We start from the raw sequence: 20836 nt of genomic DNA, 5'->3' as shown, positions 1-20836 counted from the left end.
TGACTGCACTAGCTACCTTCGAGCAAACATGCAATTATTTATTAGGCACAACTAATATAGCATATGCACTTAACTGTCAAATGTGATGCTAGCCAGTAGTGCAGCAAATTACGTGGCACATTCACAATTTTCACTGCATATGGCTGGCTGCTGCCCCAGGTTCCTTTCAGTAATATCGACATAGTAGTCGCATGGCCCATAGCTGTTGTTCAGGACTTCGGTGTTTGTGTTGTGCAGAGCTGTCGGAGGTGTTGTGGAACATGGTGCTCAAGAACGGCCTGATGCCCATCAGTGTGGTCGGCGGCTTTCTGATGTACTTCACGTTTGCTGCCTGGGCATTCCTCACAGTGGCCGTGCTTCTGATCATGGAAGGGCTGTCGGCCTTTCTGCATGCCTTGCGTCTGCACTGGTACGCTCCTACAGTTCATCATTGATGTAACCTGCACCCCTATGCTTTTGCAGTTCATCGTTGATCTAACCTGCATCCCCAAAGCTGCACCTAGTGTTTTCAGGTCTGCCTTGTCTTGTAGGCAACAGTGCCCTAGAGACCAGTTTGACCTCTTGAGCCACTCGCATGTAGCGTAGGCACTCTGTTCAGTTTCTTAAAGGCCAACTCGGCAAAATTTTGGACTGCATAAGTAGTCTTATTCAGATAATGTTATGTAGAGCAGCCTCCCTGCGAAGTTTTACATTAGAATAAATGTGAATGTGTCATGAAATGCTCGCAAAAGTACATTCCTGATACCAAAACCAGGAGAGAAAAGAAAAGCCGTTGCCACTTGGCAGAAGTGATGCACAACCCAGTATGTTGAGGACCAGTGCAGCTTTTCAGCATACTTCGGAAATTAGGCAATGCACTGAAAATCTTGGAGGCATCATGTTGAGATTTATGTCATATTCACTAACCATCATGTGCACATTTCATCTGCTTAAAGGTGCTGTTTAAAGGCTGTTACAAAAAATTCGCAATTACCAGCCCTGCAGCTTTGCCAAGACTACTCATTTATATAACTCATTTAACCAAAATGATATTTTGTTGCAGTTTGCCTTTAAATACTGAAGCCTGTGCAGTGAATGTATCTGCTAGAACTTTCTATGCTTATCAATTTGGACAGAAAAGTACTGGTTTGTGGTTCATAGAAGAGTTGCAAGTTTGGTTTATTGCCAAGCCTATTTTTTCATTTTAAGGAAACTTTGTAAGCACAGCTGCATTGCATGCACACACATTGAAGCATGTGCCTCAGTTGTAGCCATATGTTACAATGATACATTTAATATTTTATTAATTCTGGCCTCCGTGATTATTAGCTCAGTGTTATAAAACATGACTCCAAAGATCTTGGATGTTTCCTGCCATGAATAGGCAGGAGTGTTGCAATGCTTTCAAACGATACTACCCAGGCCTGAGCAATGTTTGAGGCTTTATGTAAAGCGAGCAATTGTGCTTTAGTATGTGGATAGCAAGCTTCGGAAATGTTACACAGTATGATGAATTTGTAACCTGGCATCATTGTGATCTGCTGGTTAACTACCCTCTCTGGTGAATACACTTGCAGATCCGTTGCAAATAACTACGAACTAGTGGGTCCAAAGTTTGCACGTGCTCAATGCAATGAACAACTTTATCGGTTGTATGTGCATGCAATCTTTTAGGCTTGGCATTGGTGTTATTGAGTGCCTCTGTTTCGAGTTGAACTACTATTGGCCATTTGTGCTTTAGTTGGTTTGCATAACTAGTGCGACAAAACCACACCCAAACGCTCACTTGAATCTTAACCTGCTCGTTACATTAGCAAAACATCGACAGTAATATCAGTGTTCATGTGGTCTCATTTCTCTTCCAGGAAGAAGTATTAGTAAAGTTCAATCTGTTCTGATGCTGTTGAGCATAAGAGAAGCAGCCAATGCTGCTGCAGAAATTCCTCTATTTATGTCCGAATGATTGTACTTCGAAATTTGACGTTTGCAATTAAGTGAACTTTCTTTTAATAATGTAGCTTAAAGTATGTAAATATTTAGCATATGCCAGAAAGGTTAAAAGAGTGAACTAAGTAAGCCTGTGCCACCATCCCGTTTCAGAGGGATGCCCATATCAAGTGCATAGAAAGCTTCACTGAAAGCCTCACCAAGAATACAATTGTAGTGGGTTTTAATTGCACATCTCTTATGCAAATGGCCAGAATGCTGTAGTACTAAAACTGTCCAATGTCATTCTTTTTCTTCAGGGTGGAGTTCCAGAGCAAGTTCTACAAGGGAGAAGGGCACATGTTTGTGCCATTTGCATTTGACACCATCTTGGAGACGTCTGGTGCAGAAGACTAGACGTTGTCTCAAGAGTATGCTAGTCTGATGTCAGGAAAAGAAGTATACCATTAGAATAGCTTGCACAGTTGCACCGCTGTCATTTGTGGTGATTTTCTGTTCTTTTGTTAACACATGCAATCTTCCATGTAGCTTTAGATCAATATTAGGTGCCAACGACTTCTTGTTGACGTGTGGTATCAAATAAATTATAGTCTGGAAATTAGTGCAATGTGATGAATTGGCCTTTGCAAGCATCACCTGCAGACTTTGGTAAAAGCTTTCAATGGGGAGCAGTTGTACATTGCTGTTCCCACAGTACACAAAGCACCAGAATTGTGCTCTGCACATTTGGCTCATTTGAGTATGGAGTGTCCTGCTGTTAACGACTGCTTTGCTGTGCTCTACCTCATTGAGAGATGTCATAAGAGATTGGATTCCGCAGAAGTAGGCTTGATAGTTTGACAAGAGGTTGGCGAGTTGTAAGTTGTGAAATGTGCCGGGGATAGCTTGTTAAAAAGAGGCACGTGAATTACGGGATTCTGTAGTTTACTAGCTATTTCTGCAAGGTCTGTTGTCGGACATGCCCTTATTAGATTTTATGAAGGCGTTTACTTCAAAGCAATTTTGGCAAGCTATGTGCACTGTGGTGAAAATTTTGTCAAATCATTTGGTGGGTGTACGACTGTCGCAATAACTTCAAATATCTGTAGTAAAGGTAAGGTACACATTCCCTTCAGGTGCCAGTTCTCTTTTATTTTCACTCCATATCCTGCATCTTCAAAATTCTGAAAAGTGTACAGCTGTAGAATGGACTAACAGTTCTAAATTCTTCAGTGGGTTTTGTCAAGTCGACGGAATGTGAACTCCATATGAAAACTCACTACAGGAACGTCTGATATGAGAACCAACAATTTCATGTCCAGCATACTTAGAAAGCACATATCTAGCTACTTGAAATATATGCCTGATGTAAATAAAGCATTGCCAAAAGAATGAAAAAAGCGAACTTGCTACATGAAAACAAATTGACATCTAGAGCCGGCATCCAGCCATGTACCTTCCAATTCATTTTACTCAATCTCTTTACATCTTAAAATTGCAGCGCAGGTCCAACTGGAAGCATTTCATAATGTACAAGATGCTTTTTAAATATTTTCTGCACTGCTTTTGCTTCCGATGCACTATCTTGGTTTGCACAATTGTTCTCATAGTACCTGAAGGGGATAATTCCTCATTGAACTCTATGTGCCATGTTGGTGTAATTTATGCCATTAACACACTTTCCACTGTACTTATTGCCAATATAAATTAACAGTAAAGCCCAATGATTTACCTAGCAAGTCATATATCAGAGCCTGTCCTGCTGTTGAGCTTGGATCCTTGCACTTGAAAAGTTACATTTAAGCTTGCTGCAATTCAGGGCTTTAGTTCTAGTATATACATACCTGCCAAATCTCCTGAATTTTCATTATGTTTACAAATGAGTGCTTACTCTATGATGTTGAAAATGTTCACAAGTTTTATGAAAAACAAACTGTGTGCAAAAAAGTTTTGCCATCAGTCTCCCTTTGAAATTTTTCCTATTGTAAAGGGATGCCAGAGAGACACTTTCATAGAGAGAGTTCAGAGTAGCTACTGAAGCAGGCAAAATCTGCAAGAGTATCATTTCTGATGAAGCAACTGGTGCCTAAAAACGGTTTGTCAGTTGTTGCTGTTCCAAGTTTGCCACTGCTTGTATGATGCCATCTAAAGGTAAGTTACATCACTTGAACATCATTTCCAGTGGTGTGTCCATGGGACTAAGTTCACAGGCTGACAGGTATGTACATAGATTCTGTGTCGAGGCATAACTACTGCTAATTTGTGCGACCCCATTGCCTTCCACATGTGCTGGCCACCCAGCAGACAACAGTAAAAGGTTGTGCAACATTACCTATTATACATGTGCCCCCAAGCCAAGCCACATGACCACTCTGTCGTCTGCCGCGCATTGGCATGGATAATGGAATGTACCTGAAGGCAGGGCTGGGCAAGGATACTTTGCAATTATATCATGATATGATACAAAATACTAAGGCAACAAGCACTATGTGATACAAATACAAGATACTACCACAATTATTGTATCTGATACGATACTGTCCATTAGCGTCATTCGCGAATTTCTCAACTCCGACCAACCTTGTTTCACTTGAATTAAATGTCTTTTAGTATCTCAAGGTATTTCTTTCTTGCTAAAAGTATAATACTTTCGTTCCGAAACAATGTGTGAAAGCAGCTAAATGCAAAAGCACCAAGCAAAACTTCGATAATGATACTGCAGCGGCATATGCAGCACAGTACGGTGGCTATGAGCAAGGGTCATGGCATGCCTGTTTTTGTCTAGATGGCGGAAGTACCACCACGTGACTTTGCTTCAAAGGTGGGGACTAGCAGAGCTCGTCGCCTGTTCTCGCTGGAGGGCTCTGGGGGAAAGGTAAAAGAATGTCGCAGACTTCAGTTTTATGCAGGTGGCTCAGTGGCACCCGTATCAGCTTGAGAAGCTGAATGGAGTTCCGCCAATGTTTATAGTTTAGCACGGTGATGTGATAGCACTACGTTGTATCTTGAGATAATACCGATACATGTCTTGCTAGACGTGTCATGACACAGATACAAGGTACCCAAAGTGTATCCAAGACACCTGTATCTTCAATGCTGCCTGCAGGGCACATTAGGCAACAAAAAGAAGTCTAGTTTCTGCAGCACTACAAACACTTGACAGTGCAGGCAAGAAGAGTGTGTGGACATAGACTCCAGACATCCTGGTGTGCTGTTCACAGCACTGAACACCAATACTCGGTGCAACACTTCTGTAAACTTGCTGAAAAGTATTCACCTTGCCTTTTGCATAATTAATGCACTTGGATTGAATGGCATTTACTTGCAAAATAAAGTTCTGGAAACATGCCAAAATATTGCGCAAGCTCATTCACACACATCACATAATGGGTACACGAGTCTTCTACTTTGCGTTCACTAAAGCTGATGTTTCCTGCCTGTCTATAAGTCATTTTGTTCAAAAGCGGTGATACGCTTCCACCATGATGGCTAAGCAAATGATTGCTGGCTTTCTCCGACTCCACCAAGCATAGTTTCATACGTTGATAATTAAAGGAAATCATTATAATTGATGTGCAAATTGATGAAGATAACCAATGAAATGACACACTTAAAGGTAGTACCCTGAAGGCAAATATTAAGTCAAGATGAAGTAATTCGGCGCTCATAACCAGTTCTGCGTCCGCGATTCCCACTTCTGGAATCTCTGCGTCCTGGGCTTCCATTTCCGAAATTTCCGGTTCCTGAATTTTGGCTTGTTGCATGCTCGCACCTCTATGGAACAGTGACGTCACCTCCACCTAAAGACAGAAGCTGGGACTGCGCAGGTTCCGCTTGTCTCTGGAAACTGAGGGGGTGAGCGAGGGAGGAGTGCAAATTAGGAGGGTAGGTTGGCGTTACCCAGAGGGACACTTGAAGCAAATTATTAAGTCAAGCTAAAGTGATAGATTAGTGCTTGAGAACGCATAAAGCGTCAGTATTGTCACAATGTTTTAACAATAGAGAAATTGAGGTAAATGCAGGACACAATTTGTGACTCGCCCGGGGTCATTCAAGTACTAGCCCGATCACATATGCACTCCTCATTATGATTCTGTCGACAGTACTCAACCTCTCATAATAAAAGAATCACTGCAATGCTCTTTAAGACAAGAAAATGCAACTTGTCTACTTCTATTTGATGTTTAGAAAAAAATCATTGACGTTACCCTTCGCAATCATGCAGGCTGTCGAAAGGTTTCATTTTTGCTAGACTCTGCGCTGCCTGTGTTCTTGCATTTCAGTAGTTTTGTTATCCCATAGCGCTGTGCTGGTTTTACTGGCTCGCCACACTCGCCCAAACTACAAGTAGCAGAGATTTCCACGTCTGTGTGCTGTCGCAGGATGACCAAAAGCCACTGCTGTGGCAATTCCAACGCACTGTATTGACTTGGTTTCTGCATGGCCGTGCATTTGTGTTTTGCGCAAGAAACCATAGCACCGTCTGTCGGGTACCGGTTCACTCAACGACAGCAGTAAGGGCGGTGATGCAACGTCACCAATTCCTCGGTCAGGGGCAGGCAATTTGAATTGTGCTAAAGGTATGTGGACCCTTCAGACGCAATTTTCTCTTCAACTAAGTCTTTTCTGGGCATGAAAGAAGCACTGCGAGGTTTACGGAATGGTATTTTAACAGTCCACGTTGACTTTAAACAAGTCCCTTTAAACAAGGACATATTTCAACAGTGGCAAATGTTCCGAAATATATTTTCTGCGGTTTTCAGAAAGCTGCGTTCTTGTCATTTCACTGCTAGTGTACTGTGGGCAGTAAATGGCTTGCCCTTGTGGTTTACAAGTGACCTCGTCAGAGCCGTGCTGTCATTGCAGAATTTTACCTTGTAGCAATAGCTTAGCAGTAATGTGGCTGTTTGAGCTTGTTGGTACAACTTATTGGTGAATTGCAGCGCAGTTGTCTAAAGACGATAGAAAAGACGAGACAGATGTGCACTCGTCTGTTGTCTCGTGTTTTCTGTCATCTTTATCTGCACTGCAATTGACCAATAGTCTTAACAGCAAAGACTTGTTAGAACCACTCCTAAAGCAACCTGTGTGACATTGTTTAGTGCATCGAGAATATAAGATGAGTGTTGGGATATTGCTCAGGCTTAGAGGTGGCAAGATGCCAGCATGGGTCAGGAGCACAAATGTGGGTAGCAAATATTTGTTCAGATTTAGCAACAGGGAGTTGGCTAGGTCATGCAGTAGGAGACCTGTAGCCTATCAGAATAGCAGAATGGGTGACAAGAAAAAGGAAACACATTCGAGAGTAGCCTAGGGTAAGGTGTGATGAGGCTAGAATATTTGCAGGCATGAGTCCACTGACATGGGACAAGGGTAGTTGGAGATGGTATGCTTCTGATTGTGGCTGTGTGATTGGCATAGTAACTTGTGGTAATAAGTTTAATGCCCATGTGGACATTCCACAATCTTCTAAAGACGTACTCTAGGAGTTTGTAGTTCCACTCCAAGTTTTCCACAATTTACTGCTTATCTGGCTTCTCTACACGTTTCCTTCTCCCGTCATTTGCAGCCCCTTAGCTCTCTTCTGTGATAACAAACTTCGTGTCGTAATAAAAACAAAGCACCTTTTACCACTTTATTCTATACGTACAGCTTTAACATGTAACGGAAGTAGCTATCACTACACTTTCTGGCAGCCTTTGTTCAAAACATGCACCTTTGCAACTGTTCTGTTAGCTACTCCAATTGATTTGCGACTATGGCTAAGCTTTCAAGTTTCTGAACAGAACCACTTGGAAGTGTTCCCACGAGGACTCATGATAACAGGCGACACAACTGAGGCTGGCGCAAGACTTTCAGGCTTGATTCATCAAGCACGCTTGAGTGCTCTTGTTTTTTAAACTGAATTGCAACACCGTACAGTCTCAAGTCTGCTATGTTGACTTGGTGGCCACATATATGCCCTAGCAGATGCTTTGCAGAACAGGCGCAGGAACCCACTCCATGAAGAGGGAATAACATTTAAGTCTTCTTGCAACAGTGGTTAAGAGCTTAAAACAAAGCTCGCTCCATCTGTCCACTATGTTCTGATCCATGCATCATAAGACAAGGCTACCATAAGCAACATTCTACTGCGACAACACTCGTAAACTTGAAACATAGTTTGCTCCATTATTGCCATCATGCAGTTGTTGTAATCGTTGTCATGCTGTCACGTTGCCATCATTGTGTACAGTTCAAAGAGTTTGCACGGGATTGTAGGAGTTTTGTACAAAGTTGGGGGATCTGGAGGTAACTGCTGCCGCAGTTGTAAATTAGTTAGAGCTGCAGGAGTCGCTGAAGCCAGCTGTTCTCTTGTCATGCACTTGTTTGTACTTGCACAGGTGGCACACAGAATTCACAAAGAAGTTCACTTCACCAGCTGAGTGCACCAAGGCATCACTATCTGTGAAAAAAAAGCTGTTTTTTCAAGAATCTGAACTGATGCACCAATTTAATTTCTTTGTCTGATGTTTATTTTGAAACATGGCTATAACAAAGCTACAAAAAGATGACTTTTGCCAATAACTATCTACACATATAAATTCTTCCCAACACCGGTAGTTTCCTAACAGTTGTATATACAGTTAAAACCTGTTAAAAAAAAGAGTGCGAAAGTGCACATCAGATCCAGGAGAATGCAACTAGCATGTGACGTGACATATCAGTCGGTGATGCAGCGGCTCTGCAGCTCCATAGTCCAGATGAGAGGCCCATTGGTTTCCACAGTCACCACTTCTGACCCATCAAAGGCATTGGATGTGCTGATCAGCTTGCCAAAGCTCATCTCTGAGTGATCTGTAAAAGAGACAACAGCGAATCACAGGCATTTTTCAGACAATGGACAATGTGTGCATGTTCTGCTTGGCTTGATTAGAGGCATCAATACAAAAGCTGTATCAACGCTGAACAGTGAGGGGGGGGGGGATGGCACAACAGACTGTACCTAAGATTATCAGATATCGGCGAACATCTCAACTTCTGAGGGAAATTGTGGAAGCATATTTATCTCTGTTGACAGGGAATATCAGCGATCTTTGATTGTGTTGCCCAGAGTTGCTGTTCTCAATACTGGTTAATACATCTGTTCTACTTCCACATCTTTCTATCCTCTACCACTTTTCCTGTAACATTCAGAGCCGACGTTGCATTCAGCGTGAAGCGTCTTGATGTACTGCACATGTTCACTGATAACTCTGCGTAAATCTAGCTTCCCAACAGGCCTCTCCTGTAAAGAAGCTGCACTCCAAAGACCCACACAGAAGCTTACACACACACACACACACTTAACTATCACACTTGTGGCCCCCCAAAACATCCACCATTCTTAACCACTACTTGTCCATGCTAATTTCATGTGACCACTGTGGCAAGCTTTCTTCATCTTCTGTGTGCTTTCCCACGATTCTGTTGGCAAACAAGGTGCCATTCCACTCCAGGCTACTACAGTAATGAACTTTGTAAATTACACTGCCATATTTCTCTGGGCTTTCTCAACACAATCTTGAGCAATATCATGTAATAAGCCATAGGACTACCTTTAAGATTAAGAAGATCCTTAAATAAATATTTCAGTGGTCATCTACTATAAAACAGCGAAGGAGGTCTTTTTCTTTCTTTCCCACTCCTTGGCATTTGAGACAAATTTATAAGCTTCGCGTAGATCCTGTTTTATAACCCCTTAATTCAAGCAGCTCAGCTCGTCAATTGCAATAATCCCATTTTCAAAACAATTTGGACGAAGCGCATCCACTTAATTTTTTTTCGACTACATAGACGGCTGCAGTGCCAGCATTTGGAATCCATGGTTACTTCACTCTTTTTTGTTTTACTACATAGATGTCAGCACTTTTTCATCACCTCGAAGGCTGCATTGTCTTCGGGTTCTATAACATAGATGGCAGCTATTTTGTCAGAGCTAGAGGGACACGTTTATTGCAGTCTTTTTTGTCTACTGCATAAAGGCAGCACTTAGTAGGTGCTCGAAGACCACATTTTTGGAACAGAGTGCTTTCTGTGCCTTTTGGCGGATTTGGAATGATGATGTCTGTACCGTTTGTACAGACACTATTTATAGAGGTAAAATGAGGTTTTCAGGCTTAAAACATGAAGTAAACTGGTTGAAAACTCGTTAGCAGGGTTTTCCATGGAGTGAAGTTTGAAAATAGGCCTTAATTATTTATTTAAAAAAAGCATCATAAGATCCCTTCTGGTGAAAATAATAAAACACTTCAGGGGGTTAAAACAAATGTGAAAAAGTGACACCACAGCATGCATTATTGGCCAATGGTGCCCATATGACTACCACGGGATGAGCGACATCACATGGGTGAGTGATCCCATTGGCTTCCCATGCAGATGATGTGGCTTGCACTACACTTGGTCAGTTTTTACAACACATGCTACCAATGCAGTTTTAACACCTTTCGCTGTCAAAATACCCATTGAAGTTAAGAGGGCACACTTTATTGCATAAGCACGATCTTAAAAAATCTGCTGCTCCCAATCAGATTACTAACTTATTCTTAAGTCGATAAGCAAGCTGGACATCAAAGTATCTAGGTATTTAAAATATTCGCTCTTTCTCTACAAACATCAGTGCTACCAGACGACTGGCGCAAGGCTGCAATAACTCCAATACATAAATCGGGCTCGAAATCAGAATTCAATAACTATCGCCCAATGTCACTAAGAAGCTAATGCTGCAAAATAATGGAACACGTAATATTTAAGGCCGTAATAACTCGCCTAGAAACTAATGAACTTCTATATAAACAACAGCACGGTTTCAGATTAGGCCTGTCAACTATAGCCCAATTAGCTGAGTTAACTCATGACATAGCCGACATACTTAACAATAATGGCCAATTAGATGCAATTTATTTTAGACTTTTCAAAGGCATTTGACGTAGTCCTGCACCAGGATTTACTCGCAAAACTTATCGGCTTTCGGTATTAGTAATAAAATAACATCCTGGGTCAACAGTTTTCTAGCCAATCGTAAACAGAGCGTGACAATTGATAATCGTCTTTCACAACCACTTGATGTCTACTCCGGAGTACCTCAAGGATCAGCTCTTATGCCACTCTCGTTCTTGATCTGTATTAACGACATCCATTTTTCCGTTAAGAACTCCATTCAGATGTGCCTGTTTGCCGACGACTGTGTCGTGTACACAGTCATACACAACTTGGACGACCAAATAGAACTCAACAATTCACTGCAAACAATTCACTCCCGGTGCAACACTTGGGGCATGAAACTGAACACTACAAAAACACATTACATTTCTTTCACAAATAAGAAACTCCCACTTAACTTTACATATGCGACCAGATAAAATACCTAGACATTAAACTTGTGCCTAACCTTCACTGGAAGCCACTTATCTCAACCTTGTTTCAAAAAGCCGAAGGCAAACTATCATTTTTAAATAGGAAACTGTGCACTGCACCACCACACCTCAAGTTAAATGCGTACATTAATTAAATTATGGGGTTTTACATGCCAAAACCACTTTCTGATTATGAGGCACGCCGTAGTGGAGGACTCCGGAAATTTCGACCACCTGGGGTTCTTTAACGTGCACCTAAATCTAAGTACACGGATGTTTTCACATTTTACCCCCATCGAAATGCGGCCGCCATTAAATACGTACAAAACATTAATATAGCCATGCCTAGAATATGCTTATATAATCTGCGGTCTTTATCAAAAATACCTTATCAATAAAATAGAATGCACACAAAAATTAGCAGTCAGGTTTGTATATTCAGATTACAAAAGACAATCAAGTGTCTCGGGTCTGACTGCAAGGGCAAACCTAAAATCCCTCTCGTAGAGAAGAATAATTTCTCGACAAAAATTCATTTATGAATTATACCATGGTCATTTCCACATAACATGTTCTCATTGCCTGCATGATCCTCCTAAACACTCAACCAGACTAAATCATTCTAAAACAATCCATCTACCCCCAAGTTATGTTAACTTCACAAACGCTCCCTTTTTCCGTCGGCCACTTCCCAGCGGAACAACTTAACTAATGATATTGTATGTTGCAATAACATGAACCTAATTGAGTGTATTCACTTTTCACCGTGAATATATATATATTTTTACTACGTAGTTACATTTCTGTACCACACCTGCATGGGCCGTGAAGGGCCTACAGTATACATTCAAATAATAATTTTAAAAAAAGAAACGCTTCGAAGATGGGCCGTAGAAAAACACTTTCACTACTCTTACCGTCTTGGCTAGATTCTTGTATGGTTAGTAAACACTACATAAAAATCTCGAGACAAACTGAACTTTTTGCAGCAATGATGGACTTTTGGCTGAGAATAATTCGAGCATGCAATCTAGTTGCTTTTTTCTGTGAGAGTTGGAGGTAGGCGCCCTACATGCAGCTACCGCGTCATGGCTTTCCAGTGCTGTTCTGAACGAGCGCTCCAAACAAAACAACGGCCAGCATGCATTCTTTAATTGAACAGGCATGTGCAAGGGGTAACAATGCACTTCGAAAACAGAATTGCAGAAAACAGATTTTGTACTTGCTGATGCTCTGTTCCTGCTTGAAATGTGCAGCAAGCGCTCATTTCGTGGTTTGAGTCGTCCAATAAACAGCCCTCTTACTTGCCTTTGTTTGCACCTCTCGGATGAACCCCTAAATGATCTATAAAAACAATCTTGAAGACCATGCTTTGCTCTAATGAAGACGTCAAAAGTTACATGGTCACCATCTTATGAACATCACCCACCACAAGGAGCACAGACAAAGGCAAATTTGGAAATTTTTTTCTGACACACCAGGCAAGTGATAGTGCTAAATGATAAAGTGAATGATCTGGACCATAAAATGCAATCTTGCTGCAAAACTTGAACGAGAACAAAGCAGCAGTAAATGCAAGATCATTTTCCTATGGTATATAAAAAAAAAATGCAGGTCTCTGTATAAGCACTGCGCCTTGGGCTCCAGAGGCTGTCGTCACTGTCATTAGTGGCCATGACAAGATGCCAATGGCAACGAGCTTGCTGCAACAAATCATTTGTTGCAAAAGCTGCTGAAATACACACAGCCAGACCTACGCTAAGTAGACACTCGCATCACAGGATGGCCGAGTGTTTAGCAGACTGCGTTTTGATTGCTCGATTTCACAGATGTAACCTTTAGTGGTCACTGATTGGCTGACTGACAAATACCACCACTGAATGATAAAATTGCAACTGCAGCTCTGTGCCATTGCCTACTAAAATGCCCACTCAGAATGGCAAGTCTGCTCAAAAGAGGGTGTTGATGGGAAGTGCTATTCATGTAATTTTAGGGGAAAGAAGCTACTTTTGTAGTAGTACACAATTCTGCTTAAGTCTCTGTAGGAGTTTCTTTCTTTTGCTTTAACAGCTTCATTAACAACACCATAGCATTGTTTGGAAAATCACAAATTAACAAACATAAACTTCCTGTTCATCTTTTAAAACAATTTTTTCATGCTTGCATGGGATGCAGCAATGAGAAGACTCCCTCAAGGTTTTGCCCAATCTGCATGTTCAGGTTTTGAAACATTAAGCTTACGCAGATAGAAATTGGCACGACAGAAGAGTTTTGTACCAAATGTGAAAATTTCAGCGCTTCACAGGTCAGTAAAATATAACGACACTGGAGGATTAAGTAGAACCTGCCTAGGTTCCATTTGAGCCCAGTGGTAGTGACACTAGTGCAAGGAGCTCCTAGCGGGATCAGACTGCACCACGATCCAGTCAGGTGTGGTGGTGTGAGGATGCGATGCTGGCCCTGCATATCAATGAATTCATCACGGTGATTAAATATGCATCATAAGTGGCACACCATACATTCTGCTATGCATTTAAAGCACATCAGCACAACTGCATGAAGCTTGCCTGAATGGTCACAGCCAAGTCACACCACATCATTCATTATTGCTCCTTGCACGACAAGCTGCCCAAGGGACTATCTAACACCAAAATATTTTAACTCCTCTGTATACGTCTGCATTTATGGAATACTGGGTTACTATAGCCAGGGATGGCAGTATCAACACTGTTAGTGGCATCTTGCAACACCTTGTCCAACCACAACCTGTTGGGCATGTTTGTGTGTTAGGTGGGTGTTCTCCTAAAAGAATATCTTTTGAATGTTGCATGCCAACAATTATGCTACTGCCAACACTTTACACCAGCAGCTAAGTTGAATATGGTTGGCCACTATAATACCAAGAGCTATGAATCCTGATTAAACTGTCTGCCATAACATGGCAGTATATCCCATCGCTACTACTGCTGCCTATGTCTCCAGTAAGCTCGTATTCCACAAAGAGTTATACATTTACATGCAAGCTAAAACATTTTTTGCAGTCTAAGTAACTTGTGTACACGTCAGATCTAGAAAAAGCCCATAATTAAAAAAAAATTACAACATAAGAAAACAGGTTTAATTTGCAAGGAAATGGTATAAAACAGTAGTCAGCATGAGCAGACACTGTGCTCTTGAGTAATTTATTACATTAGGCACTCGCATACCTCCATGGCAGCTGCCACGACGTTTGCTCCCTATTTTGGGTAATTTATGCAAGCTGCTTTGCTCTTATTAGTACAGCAATGCCTGTTATTGGGAAACTTCCAGCTGCTTTTGCAGTGGCACTACCACCTTCTGAAAACTCAAATGCTGCCATAGGAGGCACTGGCTTTATATATCTAGAAAATGATGTACAGAAGCACTATTAAGTAGAATTGAAATGCGAACAAGTTAGGAATAACTAGAGAGCATTCTACAGTTTCTGGTTTTTAGTTTGTGTAGTATCAGTATGGCCTTAGCCTGTACATTTATTGTGAGGCCTATGCCCTCTATGGTGAATAGGTAAATAGTGCTGCGAGATCATGCTTTTGAGTTATTACTTGTGAAAGGTGCTCTACTTTGGCATTTCTTGTTCACATTTCATTTTGCCATGATGGTAGGTTCTGTTCAGCTCGCCACTGATGAGCGTGCGAGTAGGTCACATTTTGGAAACTGAAATGCAGTTGAGCACTCGACAATGTGTGTGTATTACTCCCCTTTTTCTTCAGAATTGGAAATCTGCAAAATTTAAGACTGCTGCACAAACTAAGCTGGCAAGCTGAATGTAAAGGGCCAAGCATACCTTTCCGAGCAGCCAAGTGAGTGAGTTTTCCAAGAGAAGGCAGACGGGCGTGCCATCCAACAACTTGTCGCTCTCATACAGCGCGTTGAAGACAGACATCATGTGGTCCACCCGATCAAAACTTCCACAGATGGCCAGCACCCAGTCTAGCTGTAAATGATTCCAAAACACAATCAATACAAATGCCTGAAGCTCAATATCTTCAACTATGAGCTACAAGATAGACTGCAACAGGTAGCTGGAGATGAACTTAAGGTCAATAAAGTACTGCGATGCTTGGAAACATTTGACAGATCTCTGAGGCTTCTGTCCTGCATTAAAAGATACCGTCATCACAGTTGGGAATTAAAGCAAAATCTTTAGGATGAGCAACACATAGGCAATGTATCAATGCCCATGGGTAGAATTATTGGGCAGTATAATTTCATAACCATTGTTGAGTAAGTATCCCATTGTAGTGGTCCTTAACATTATGTTTCAGAGCCCTTGCTACTGCTTCTTGGCATACATCACTGCTTATGGTGCAGGACCAACTATAATGGAGCTTTTCCTCAACAGAAGGCAATGTAGCATTGTTAAAAATGTAGTTTTGCAATTAAAAAAATATACATGTACTGCTCGCTGAATGAACTGCCAACATGTATGTCAAGCCCAACGCAACATGTGAAACGAGCTGGCGCCAAGGGAGCAGGTGTAAACAATGCGGCCGGCGCAAACAGTGCTCGACGAACTGGGGAACGAACGGGCTAGCAATGGCGGGACTGCTGCAATGACAGTCAGCAGCTCAACTTTCAGAACAGCAAGGCTACTTGTCAGGCATTGTACTTGTGTATTCCTTCAGCTTGATACACGGATTCAAAGGGGTAGAGTGTGCCTGGCCATGCGAAAGGCGTTCACCATCCAATGGTTTGCAAGACACACTTCTGCGGAGGTCACCACCTCGAAGTGACCACATTTACGTTAAGAGTTGCTGTTCTCACACTGATCTATGTATGCATGGGTGGACAAAGGTGAGAACGATCAGTGACCTACCAGAACCAATGATTGTTCCGATCATGCCGTGGGAGAGATTGCTGTCAAGACCGTGACCAATGTACAACTGAGAAAGATTGCAGCCAAGCTCAAGACCAATGAACAGCAGCTGGGAAAGACTACTGCCAAATTCCATACCAATGGACAATTTCTGAGAAAGGAGAACTGTCGCTTGATTGGACATTACTGTGCACTGTAATACGAAATGATATTTAAAGAGAGGATCCAACTTTTGCAGAGAAAATAAATCTCTGACCAATTTCCATTGCTTGTCTGGAAAGGTTTTCTAATTGAGCCAAAAGTAGCAGAGCAGAAGCAGTGTTGCAAATAGGAATCTCTGAGCATAAATTGAATTATATGTAAGACCACCTAATAACAGTTGCATCAAGCTTCACAAATTTAACTGCGTGGAACCTCAGGTTCATTAGTGAAGGCATGCAGGAAAGAAAAATAGTAAATTAAAAGAGTTTCTCATTCCTATGCGGCAAATGAAAACTTTTTTTTTTTCAGCAGTACTTCTACGTAGTAAACGTTTGATCCCAAATTTGCAGTAAACACCGGTGGTTTTTGTGGTAGCATTATTAGCCATAGAAACACCCTCCTGTAGTGACGGCAAGCCTGAAGAATAAGCATTGCACATTGGCTACCGATGCACTTCAACATGTGGAGCAGTCTTTTGGCACAAACTTCGTTTAGGCGCCATCACTGACCAAGCTTAAAACTGTAGCGCTGCATCTATTACTAATGCACTCCAAGGTATAGTATGGCAGTTTCTAGTGAGCTTTCAGCTAGCTGCCATTGTTACCAAAATTTACATCTGGCACCACTAACCTTCACAAATGAATTTATGTCAATTTTCAGCTGTATTACTGCTTGAAGTAATTGCTTGACCACTGATACTGCACTGAATAAATTTTTTTATTAGATCATAAGGAGGTCCCCCCCCCCCTTCAAGCTTTCAATCTGGGACCTCCTCCTGTATAGATGTGTAGGTAGCATATTGCTTTAAGCATAATAAATCGACATGATGCAGTACAGTGAACACTGCTTTTTGCTGACTGGCTTACTGCGACGTAGTTTCAGCATGCAAGAGTGCAGGTCACTAGTATGTCCTACTGTTGTGAAACAAACAAAAGGTACATACCTTGATGGGTGGAACTTTCAAACAAGTGTTCTCTCCAAGTATTGCCAGTGCTTTGGTGAAATCGGTGCGGTCTTGATCTGGCGTGTGCATCACGTTGCTACCCTGCAAAAATGTAGTTGGTCATGGCACGTGAACAGTTAGTATGCACACTCTGTAAGCAACCTAACCAAGCAGTACAGGTTGCTCAAAGTTTGCAGTGCAGTGCAAACTAACATTCGTAGCTAAGTTTACAAAGGATTTCCCCAGCCCTTAATTTCTTCTGATTTCATGGATTGAAAGTTTTGAAGCAAGACTGCGAGTCGGCCTAGTTGGAACAAATTCATCTTTAAAACTTATTGTGCGCAAACAAACAGGGACGAAGAAGACACGAGGTTAAGGGAACACTTAACCAGTCTGAAAGGTCGCTCTAGCATGCATTTGGCAATGCATTGCCAAGAACATAATTGCTCCCCCTGTCTTAGTAGCACCAACATTTTGTATAGGAATAGGAATCAAACGGCGAGGAAAATTGTGGAAGCACACTGGATTGAAAAAGAAAAAGAAAAATGCATCAGCCATCCATCGGTTTCATTGTTGGATAAAGAAAATTCACTTCTATCATCACATCTTTAACGCATTTTTATCGTAAGTGGATGTTTCATGCACCTTGCTGTTCTTATGTTGAGCGGGTGGCTTTGGTCCACGTCTTTGTGTTTTTTATCACAAGTGGTATATGTACTGTAGATGTGCTCTCTTGACTTGATCGCGCAGATCTGTGTGTATTATATGCACTATAGGCGTGCTCTGTTTGACTAGATCGCGCAGATCTGTGGGTATATAAGCAGGTGGTTCTTCAAAAATAAAACCAGTTGTTAGAAAGCGCTCGTCCTTGTGTTTTTTCTATTCTTCGTCCCTGTTTGTTTGCGCACAATAAGTTTTAAAGTTGAAAGTTTTGTCGAATATATTCTAACACAAAATTTTCTTTGCTAAACCGTGTGAAAAGAAAAGGAAGCATAAGAAGAAAAAGAGGAGGGAGGTGCAAAATCAGTTTTACGCAACTCACAACAACGGTTGTTAAGAACGGCCCAGCTGACGTGCAAGTTTTGCCAGCCAGTTGCGACAGCGACGTCAACTTTCTTGGAACGCCACCATTACGCTCTAGCCTCGTCGCCGTTGTGACTGAATGCGATTAGCGGACCAACTATTGTTAATGAATGAAGTAAATACAATCTTTTCTACTTTTTTTTTCATCATCACTATGCCCGGCTTCGTCGTCGTTTCCCGATTCCTGCGGTAAGGACCCAGCTCACCCAGTCGAAATTATATCATTACATAATAACCCTTCCCCCTCCCCCCAATCGCAGCACCAGTCGAATTAAATGCATATAAAACACTTGTGAGACCAATCCTAGAAAGCGCAGACATAATACGGGACCGACCTCAGAAGTTCTTATTTGACAAGAGTTAAAGAATTCAGAAACTTGCAGTCCGTTCTGTATACTCGGCACTTTGGCACAACCAGTCTAATCAAAAGGGCGAATCTTCAACCACTTATAAAGCTTAGGTGATATGGAAGTTGTGCTAGTATTATTGTACTAATTGTCTAACCCAATTCTGTATGGATACACAAGGGACATGTAGTATTCACAAATAAATAGAATAGATACTTTTCATGTGACGTCTGGATGCAGCTTCTCACTCAAACATGGCGGCCGTGATGACATCAGGAGGGGTATTCTGTAAGAGTCCACCTAGTGAACTGTCCATTTCCGCCGCTGCTGATTGGATGTAGCTGTATGAGCGAGGAGGAGATGAGCAGCCCTAGCCAATCAACAGCGGTCGAAATGGTCAGTCCACTAGGTGCTCTTGTAGAATACCCCCCCTCCCTACCCATCGTGCACTATATTATTATGTGTACATTGTCTTGCTTTCTGACGGTAATGGTTCATCACCAGGTTATCTGTTATCGGTATGACACTCGATGCAAGATGTGCCAGTGATGCTGTCTCGTTTCTTGTATATGCAGCCTCTTGACATGCTAGTACTCCGATATGGCGGCCCCAGTAATTTCGATGCTAATATATATAAACATAAACACACAAAAAGGCTTTTGCAACTGAAAACGAAAGCACTGGCAGACTTACACGAAACAAGCCCTGTGCATTAACTACTGCATGACTTGCTTTTGTTATTCCCATGTCATATACATTGCGAGTTTGATGTAGAGGATAACAGTGCTGTTATTTTCACAAGTCTTGAAGTCACGAGTGCGAGTTTGATGTAGAGATAGATGTAGATGTAGATGTAGATATGCTGAGTTGTGCACAATTTGGTTCCCTAGTTCGCACCCCCCTCATGTGTAAAGAATATGTGCTGCTACAACCTGGTGAATGAAAAAAAAAGATGAAGGAAGTCAGAGACAACAGCTGGTGCACTTACTTTTGATTTGTAGTACTCGAGTGTCTCCTTTGTTACAGAGTCAAAGTCTCCAGTGACATAGTCTGGAGTCAGCTCTTCAGTGCAAGTGGCCATTGCAGTGCGGAAGCGGTCGGCTCCTCCATCAACACAAATTTTCACTGATGCTGAAAAAAGATATAGTTTGGCACATCTTTATTCTTTTGTTTTTTCTCTTGGACTTATGAAACAGCCTGCCACGCTCACTGATTTACACTATTTAACGTAGCCCGAGGTGAACACAACCTGCACGTTAAACAGAACCTACCGTGACCCGCTCCAGTGCATTCAATCTCAAACTGTCAAAACTTATTCATCGTGTTTTACTTCAAAGACAGGTATTTGTAGCTGGCAAGCGTCAATCAACTAGCAAGAGCTATGTGATGTAGTGTCGTGCAGAGAGTGACACACGAAAATACAAATCCTTACCTTTACTCCAGACTTTCTTTAAGAACGCAGTATTCTGTACACTTAGGGGCTGGTTCAGGATAACAAGAGCATTCTTGGCACCTAAAGGACATGGGGATAAGATTAATGAAAGTGCAGTTTGAGAAAACAGTTCGGAACTTTTGCAAAAGCGACACATTCAAAGCGGCAGATTAGTGCGGTATACCCAACTTTTTTTTCCCCCCAAAGTGTTCCGCACATAACTGAATGGTCTAAGAAAAAAAGATTGTGAAAATTAACTCGCCTCTTTTCCTGAACAGAACAGCTTCAGGGTCCCATTCCTTCCGTGAAACGGTGTGCGATGCCATAGCTCTCACGATCGGGCGAAGGTCGCAATAAAATGAACTGCGGAACCACTGTAACGTCAAAGACACGTAAGTAACGTACGAGATTCCCGGGGTTGACATTGCGTGCCCCCGCGGCAACGCAGGACATTCACAGCGCGAAAAGGCTCAATCATCGCACTAAGATGAGAGATGTCAGAGGACACATCGCAACTGGCTCGCCCATCTCGTTGCTTCCTTTAGCCCCGCCATCACAAACCATTTCACAAACACCAACGTCACTAGCTAATCTAGTAACGTCGTGAGTAACGTTGACACCATTGCACTGGCTAGGCGCAGCCATCTTGTGCACGTGGTAGACGGGTGGCAGCACCTGACATTCCATTCATGTGTT

General features: G+C 42.0%; 2 protein-coding genes across 5 annotated transcripts in view; one reads left to right on the top strand and one right to left on the bottom strand.

The window, feature by feature from the left end:
- Positions 1 to 2527, top strand: part of Vha100-1 (V-type ATPase subunit a family protein Vha100-1) — a 40756-nt gene extending 38229 nt beyond the window's left edge. For all 4 annotated transcript variants that reach the window (XM_075693436.1, XM_075693438.1, XM_075693435.1 and 1 more), the window contains 2 exons: positions 238 to 409; positions 2226 to 2527. In XM_075693436.1, coding sequence (XP_075549551.1) covers positions 238 to 409; positions 2226 to 2322 — 269 coding nt within the window. In that variant the 3' untranslated portion in view covers positions 2323 to 2527. The remainder of the gene's footprint in view (positions 1 to 237; positions 410 to 2225) is intronic.
- Positions 2528 to 7509: 4982 nt separating this feature from the next.
- On the bottom strand, positions 7510 to 20755 carry LOC142583112 (thiamine pyrophosphokinase 1). The gene is made up of 7 exons (XM_075693439.1): positions 20403 to 20755; positions 20141 to 20221; positions 19697 to 19839; positions 17279 to 17380; positions 15103 to 15252; positions 13628 to 13739; positions 7510 to 8742 (listed from the first exon to the last, which is right to left on the bottom strand). Exons 1-7 carry the CDS (start codon positions 20563 to 20565, stop codon positions 8609 to 8611), a joined length of 885 nt encoding a protein of 294 aa, XP_075549554.1. The 5' UTR covers positions 20566 to 20755; the 3' UTR covers positions 7510 to 8608.
- Positions 20756 to 20836: the final 81 nt, after the last annotated feature.

This window comes from Dermacentor variabilis, chromosome 5 (assembly GCF_050947875.1).
Source record: "Dermacentor variabilis isolate Ectoservices chromosome 5, ASM5094787v1, whole genome shotgun sequence".
Lineage (NCBI taxonomy): Eukaryota > Metazoa > Arthropoda > Arachnida > Ixodida > Ixodidae > Dermacentor > Dermacentor variabilis.
The sequence above is the reverse complement of the archived record's forward strand: the minus strand, read 5'-3'. Positions and strand labels throughout refer to the sequence as shown.

Coding starts and splice junctions, on each gene's coding strand:
- LOC142583112 (XM_075693439.1), bottom strand. CDS start 20,565: ATGTCAACCCCGGGAATCTCGTACGTTACTTACGTGTCTTTGACGTTA. Junction 20,222..20,402: donor TGTTCTGTTCAGGAAAAGAG/GCGAGTTAATTT, acceptor CATGTCCTTTAG/GTGCCAAGAATGCTCTTGTT. Junction 8,743..13,627: donor TGGGCTCAAATGGAACCTAG/GCAGGTTCTACT, acceptor TCTCTTTTACAG/ATCACTCAGAGATGAGCTTT.